This window comes from Nicotiana attenuata, unplaced genomic scaffold, assembly GCF_001879085.1.
Source record: "Nicotiana attenuata strain UT unplaced genomic scaffold, NIATTr2, whole genome shotgun sequence".
NCBI classification, from domain to species: domain Eukaryota; kingdom Viridiplantae; phylum Streptophyta; class Magnoliopsida; order Solanales; family Solanaceae; genus Nicotiana; species Nicotiana attenuata.
The window spans coordinates 17,438-25,384 of NW_017671227.1; the positions used below are offsets into that span (position 1 = coordinate 17,438).

Here is a 7,947-nt window from a genome sequence, read left to right on the forward strand (position 1 = left end):
CATATTCTTATTCTACCATCACATTAGCATAGTATTATGTAATATCATCACAGAGTATGTTATAAACTCTGTGATGATCATAGAATACCTAGTGTTAGCTATCTTTCTTTTTACATGCATGTTAGTAGGTGAGGCTTTTTTCTTTGCCTCAATAGGATTAGTAAGGCAAGGTTTAGCCCGGTTTGTGTTGCTCTAGTCATATGCCTTTGGAAAGATATCCAAATGGCTATGAGATTATATGCCCTCGTGAGACTTTTCCGGCAGCTACACCATGATTCCTCTACATGAGGCTGCCATAAGGGCATTGTGAAGCGCAGAGGAGTGATTATATAGCCAAGGCATAGAGGCAACACTACTGGTGCTACTGTCCCCCTTATTTGTACTCTTCCTATGTGGTTCTTTTTTTTGCTTTTTATTATTAATAAAACTAGCCCTACGCACCTGCCTAGCGGATTTGCTAAAAAAACCCAAAATCTGGAGGTCTTACAAAATGTAAAAAATCAACCTTGATGCCTACGCATGTCCTATTATCAAAGAAGAGTGAGACACTCCACCTTGATATTACATAACCAAGTCTAAAATAATTATACAAAATAAAGTCTAGCCATTGAAACTCCAAAGCCACAGCAGCCGATGTTTGCAAAAATAACCTGTTTTAACTTGCACCGTGATAGCCACTTTTGATCTTGTATTTCTTTGCTTCTCTAATTCCTGCACTTCACTTATCACTCCAAAGGGTGGTATTAGCACCTAGTGCTCATTCCCTTGGAGAAGTATCAAATGCAAGCACAAGCAGGAATGCATGGGGAATTGGTTACAAAATATGGCAAAATTCACATGAGGCTACATGTTTCAGCTCATCGATCCTGAGGTCAAATTTGGAAATGATGGTTGCATTGTGGACCACATTTCAAATGAATCCTACTATCTCAACAATCCATGATCAACAATTCACAATGGACACAAGAAGAAGCAGCTGTAGGTCACAGAAAGAGAAAAGAAATAGCAGCAGGTGGATACAGAACTGGATAAAAGGCATCTTTTGGAGAGGAAACTTGGAACCAATGGCCACATTCAAGACTGGTATATCATTGCAGTATGGTAGACTGACAGATATAGAGGGACATCATACAAATAATGCAAAAGAAACAGGTGTGGGAGAAGGTGAAAATGGCAGCAGAAGTTCGAGGTTCACAGAAATTTTGGCATCATCTCAACGTAAAAATTGGAATAGTACAGGTATCTTATATGTATGCAGATTTCACAGGGAGGAATTGGTGATCAATTGGGCAAGGACAGTGATAAGTGAAGTGCAGGAATTAGAGCAGCAAAGAAGTACAAGAATAAGAGTGGCTATCACGATGCAAGTTAAAACAGGCTATTTTTGCAAACATCGGGCAGCTGTGGCTATGGAGTTTCAATGGCTAGACTTTATTTTGTATAATTATTTTAGACTTGGTTATGGAGTATCTCACTCTTCTTTGATAATAGGACATGTGTAGGCATCAAAGTTGATTTTTTATATTTTGTAAGACCTCCAGACATTGTGTTTTGGTTTGTTTGATTTAGATATATAAAAACCAGCCCTAGGCATACTGCCTAGTGGATTTTGCTAAAAAAAACCCCAAACCCCAAACCCAGTGGATTGCTTAAAAAAAAAACCTAAACCCTAAACCATCGTGGAGGGTGCAAAGGTGCAGGAAACACTACTGAAATCAGGCATTTCCTTTGGCCCAACTTCCTGGTGGTGGTATTAGTACTTTGTACTAAACCCACTCGAGGGCAAGCTAGGGAAGGCATACGCAAGATAATAAATGGCACAAGAGCTGGAAATAAGATGTCCAGTTTTTTGTTGATGAGACAGCATATTCTAGCCAGATTTTTGGAGGCTATACCATATGGTACATCAAGAATCTCAGCTCACACATGCAGTAACATATACAAGGAATACAGCAGAGCTGAAAAATCAAACTTCCACTCATGGATCACTTGTGAATTATGGACGACAAAAGAGAAGGTCAACACAAAAAATAGCCTCAGGACAGTGCATACAGCAACAACAAATAGGCGTACTTGGAATCATGAAGGTTTAGAAATAAATGAAGGCAGATTGAGTACTCATCCAACACATGCAGATGCAAAAGGAATTGCCACAGAAGAAATGCACATCAGAACAAGCAAGGAGGGACTGCAAATGCGTGGAACTGCAATACATGGCTATGTTTGTAATAGGCTAGTTTTTATACATATTTTAGACCGTATTAGTCATATTGTTATTAGATCATATTGTAATATCAATCTCGGGCCTCATAAGTCCAAAATTGATAATAGGATCGAGGTAACGTACATACATTCTCATCTTACTCCTAGTAAGAACACATGCTACTTTGTTTTTTATTTTTACTATATCTATAAAAACTAGCCCTAGGCACATAGCCTAGTGGATTACTAAAAAAAACCCTAAGACCAATGGTTAGATGGAAGAAATCAGAGGTTAAACAGTCAATTATGCAACAAGGATTGCATCTGGCAGTCCTGGGCAAATTTTCGTATGGAAAACCTGTGATCCACGAATTGAGGAAGGCAATTCCAATTCAATGTGAGCTTAAGGGTGCATGTTCAGTTGGTTTGATTGAAGATTCACATGTTCTGATCGAGTTATCGTTAATGGAGGACTATATTCACTTATTATCTAAGCCTGCATTTTATTTGAAAGTTCAAGGGGAGTTTTGGCAGATGAGATGCACAAAGTGGAGTCCATGGTGGTCTCCTGATGTTGAGACACCAATTGCAATTGCTTGGATTTCGTTTCAGGATCTTCCTCCTAACTTCTTTGGTAAGGAGTTTGTATTTTCATTGGCTAATGCAGTAGGTAGACCATTACATGTTGATTTAGCTACTCAAAATAGCACAGGACCTAGTTGTGCTAAGGTTAAGGTGGAGGTGAATTTACTTGCAACACTGCCTCAAAGAATTAAAATCATTGAAGAAGCTGATGAAAATGGGCCTGAGGAATCTAAATGGATTAAAATTAGGTATGATTATATGCCTAAATATTGCAAGACTTTTAAAAAGCAAGGCCACAATGAAAAAGAATGTTGGGTAATTCATCCAGAATTGCATAAGAATATCAATGGTGAGGGCAAAGATCAAGGGAAGGAGCAAGCAGTAGTGGTGAGTAGTGATGCGATTGGCACAGCTGCACATTCAACCAAGGTGTTATCAAGTGGAAAAGTGGTTGGGAAACCTGTCACTAATAATGCTAAACAGGAGTGGATGCAAGCAAGGAAGAATAAGTATCAAAGAGATAAAAGAGGCTACATTATTGAGGAGGTCAAAGAGAAAGAAGACAACAAGGGCAAAGGGAAGCTTAATGAGGGGGCAGTGATGTCTAAAAATAAATTTGGAGCTCTAGAAGTGGAGGAAGAAGTTCAACCAATTTTGCAAATAACGGATGGATGTAGATGGTAAGAACAAGAATATAAGGAAAGATCAAATATCTAACGACAATAGCAAGGAGAAGCAGCAGGAAATTAAGAAGAATAAAAAGGGTCCTTCTCCTAATCCTAATGCTAATGGGATTGGGGAAGGAATTTCAGGAAAATCTCCGGATAAGGAAGGTGGAAATTCTTCTCTAAACAAGGAAGAATTTGAGGCGAGAAGAGTAAAAAAGGAAGCTGTGGAGAATGCTAATAAGGTAAAGGAAACAGTTCCCACTCCTAATGATACAAGGATTGATGCTGAAGGTAGAAAAGAAAATACTATTGACTGGGTGCATAGAAGGTTTGGGACAAATAAGGAGGAATTAAGACAGTACAATGTGACCACAAACCAATCATGTCAAGAAATTCCATCCCAAACTCATGAAGATTCTGGGCAAATAGATGAAATCAATGAGGTTAATTTAGCTAAGACCTTATGGAGTGATGAAGTGGAAGTCATGAAGAATCAGCAGGCTAGGGATCAGGTGATAGGAAGCAATGCAAAGGAGAGCAATAATCAAATTCAAAAAACTGGAAATATTGGAGCTGCTACAGTAAACCCTAGCAACTGTCAAATTAGGGTTGAGGATAATTCATGTTCTATGATGAAGCAAGCTGCAACATCAACTGGAGCAGGTCAAGGAACAACAAAGGAAGCTGGAAAGCAAGCTGGATCAGTTCAAGAATCATTGAGCAAAAAGAAGGGCAATGGAACAGTAAACCCTATCAAAACTGGGGAGATTTTGGCATTTGTTGATGGGGTTACAGTTTATTCTTTGGAGAAGGAAATTGATGGGAATGTTCCTACTGAGGTTAGGAAGGAAACAGTGTGCCACGAACAACAAATAGTCCATGGGATGGGGGTTGATCCTAATGGAAAAGTAAATTCTAGGTGTATTGTTACAGTAAACCCTAACCTAGGATCTGTGTATGAGCTCCAATTCAAATTGATGCAAGAGAATTTAGGGAATATGGAGAGGACTTCAGAGTCTCATGAGGTAGCCTTGACTCCTTATGAACCAGCTGGGCAAGCAATTGTTGCAAAGGAACCTGGGGAACTTGACTCTTTACCTATGGCATGTGCCTCAGGTACTGGATCACCAATGCAGATCCAAGTTAATGTGCCATTGAGAACTCTAAATCAGGTTCTTTATGACAGAATTACTCATAAGGAACTGCCAGAAGATATTCATCACACCTTGATGGAGCAGCAGTTACAATTTGAGGGTAAAGAGGAAGATGAGTCTACAACTGAAAACTTTAGAGCTGTTGTAAGGGAATGGGATTTGTCTCCTAAATCAGCAGCTAAAAGTGGGAAGAAAGGGAAGAAAAATCAACCTAAAGAGCTACAGCCACCTACTAGAATACTGCCCAAGAGGGCAGCCTCTACCTCAACAAGATGATGATCAAGACTCTCATATGGAATATAAGGTCTATTAAAACACAGCAAGCCTTTCAAAGAGTTATCAATATGCAGAAGGAACATGGATTTTTTATTGTTGCCCTCATGGAACCATTCCAAAAGAAGAAGTTTATTCAGAAGTATAGAAGAAGACTAGGTATGGAAGCTGCAATTTCTAATGTGAATGGAAAGATTTGGTTGTTTTTTGATGCTGTGGTTGAATGGGATCTATTGATTGACACTGAGCAACAAATGACAATCAGAGTGTACCATCAGGAGCTTGGTAAGTACATTATGATGACATTTGTTTATGCTAAGTGTTGTGCATTGGAGAGATTGGAATTATGGGACAATTTGTATTACTTGGCTAGTGACATGTAATTGTCTTGGTTAGTTGGGGGAGATTTCAATGTTGTTCTTGGAGAGGAAGAGAAGATAGGTGGTCTACCAGTGTATCCTCCGGAGTATGAAGACTTTGCATTCTGTGTTAATTCATGTGGCATGTTTGATCTTGGCTATAAGGGTAGTCCTTTTACTTGGTGGAATGGTAGGCCAAATGAGGAGTGCATCTTTAAGAGATTGGATGGAATTCTTGTGAACATGCCTTTTCAAACACTGTTTCCAACAATTGAAGTGGAGCACCTTATTAGAACAGGATCTGATCATAAACCACTATTGATGAGCTGTGGAGAGGAAGCTATGAAGTTTGTGAAGCCATTCAAGTTCTTGAACTTTTGGACAAAACATGAATCATTTCTAGAGGTGGTGAAGCAGAATTGGATTGCTGACTTTATAGGGGATCCATTCTTGATGTTCAAGCAGAAATTGAAGAGGGTTAAAATTGCTCTTTCAAAATGGAGCAAGCTAACCTATGGTGATATTTTCAAGCAGCTAGCTATCAGGGAGGATATGGTGAGGATTAAGGAGATGATGTTTGAGGAAGATCCATCTACTAAGAATAGAATTGTACTTCAACAAGCTCAAGCTGAGTTGAAGAAGTACTTGAGCATAGAGGAACAATACTGGAAGCAAAAGGCAGGTATGACTTGGTTTGAAGAAGGTGATAGAAACACAAGGTTCTTCCATAATTGTGTTAATGGAAAGAGACAAAAACTACAATTGAAAGGAATCCAGAATAGTGATGGAGCATGGATTGAATCTCAAGAGAAACTCTCTGATGCTGCAGTGGAGTTTTTTCAGAAACAATTCACTAAGGAAGGAGATCCTAATAATTTTGATTTGCTGAATAATGTACCATCAATGGTGTCAAGGGAGCAGAACTTGGAATTATGCAGATTGCCAACTATGGAGGAGGTGAAGGCTGCTGTCTTTGCATTATGTAGTGAAAGTGCAAGTGGTCCAGATGGTTTCTCAGGCTTGTTCTTTCAAGCATGCTAGGATATAGTGGGGGAAGATATTCACACATTGTTAGTTGTGTTCTTTGAAGGCAGTCCTTTGCCTAAGTCTAACACACACTAACCTTGTTTTGCTGCCTAAAAAGCCACAAGTACAATCATTTTCTAACCTTAGACCTATCAGCTTGAGTAATTTCATTAACAAGGTGTTTTCAAGGGTGGTTCATGATAGACTTGAAAAGATCCCTTCTTTGGTCTCAGCAAATCAATCTGGATTTGTCAAAGGAAGGAGTATATTTGAGAACATTTTGTTGACTCAGGAGATTGTCACTGATATAAGATTGAGAGGTAAACCTGTCAATGTTGTGATTAAGTTAGATATGGCAAAGGCATACGATAGGGTGTCTTGGAAATATTTGATGCATGTGTTGAGGAAAATAGGGTTTGCAGAATGCTTTATCAACATGGTTTGGAACCTTATCTCTAACAATTGGTATTCAGTTATGGTTAATGGACAGGCTTCTGGATTTTTTCACTCAACTAGGGGTGTGAAGCAAGGAGATCCTCTTTCACCAGCTTTATTTATTCTCTCAGCAGAAGTATTGTCAAGATCACTAAATAGGTTGTTTGAAGACAGGCAGTTTAGGGGTTTTGGAATGCCAAAGTGGTCTGATCCTTTGAATCATTTAGCATATGCAGATGATACCATCAATTTGCATCTGCTGATCCTTATTCTCTTCAGAAGATAGAAGATGTTTTGACTATGTATGAGCATACTTCTGGGCAGTTGATCAATAAGGCAAAGAGCTCCTATTATATGCACTCAAAGATTGCTGGAAATTTGGTGGATGTACTAGGTACCATCACTGGTTTTGCTAAAGGTAGTTTTCCATTTACCTACCTTGGATGTCCAATTTTTTATACAAGGAGAAGGAAGCACTACTGTAATGACTTGATTCAGAAGGTGAAGGGCAAGTTACACTCATGGAAAGGAAAATTGTTATCCTATGGAGGGAAGGCTACTTTGATCTCAAGTGTGCTACAAAGTATTCCTACACACATCTTGTCAGTCCTTGATCCACCTGACAATGTGCTGGATCATCTTCATAAGACTTTTGCAAGATTCTTCTGGAGCAATAAGGAAGAAGGAAGGAGTAGACATTGGACAAAGTGGCAAAATCTATGTCTTCCCAAAGAGGAGGGGGGAGTAGGTTTCAGATATTTATTTGATGTATCAAAGGCTTTATTTGCAAAACTTTGGTGGAGATTTAGAACCTTTAAGTCCTTATGGTCCAACTTCATGTGGAACAAGTATTGTAAGAAAGAACTACCTACTGTGGTTCAGTTTAGGGAAGGATCTCATGTTTGGAGAAAAATGTTAGAGGCAAGAGAAGAGGTGGAACATGAAATTCTGTGGGAAATGAATAGGGGATATACAAATGTATGGCATGAGAATTAGACTGGCTTAGGAGCATTATATCATGTACTACCTCCAGATTTTCCTATTAATGAAGATTTGCAAGAGGTTGCTTATTTGAGAGCTGAGGATCAAATGGGATGATGCAATTCTGAATCAAACTTTCCCACAAGACATAGCTGATCATATTAGACAGAAGGTACATTTTGCTAATGGTGATGATTTCTGGGATATTCCAAGATGGATGCCTACACCTTCAGGTAAATTTACTGTGAGTAGTGCATGGAGAAT

General features: G+C 38.9%; 1 protein-coding gene across 1 annotated transcript; it reads left to right on the top strand.

Moving 5' to 3' along the window:
* The first annotated feature begins 4,953 nt into the window (after positions 1-4,953).
* Positions 4,954-6,988, top strand: LOC109206826. The gene is made up of 3 exons (XM_019369687.1): positions 4,954-5,167; positions 5,279-6,259; positions 6,501-6,988. Exons 1-3 carry the CDS (start codon positions 4,954-4,956, stop codon positions 6,986-6,988), a joined length of 1,683 nt encoding a protein of 560 aa, XP_019225232.1.
* The last annotated feature ends 959 nt before the right edge of the window (positions 6,989-7,947 follow it).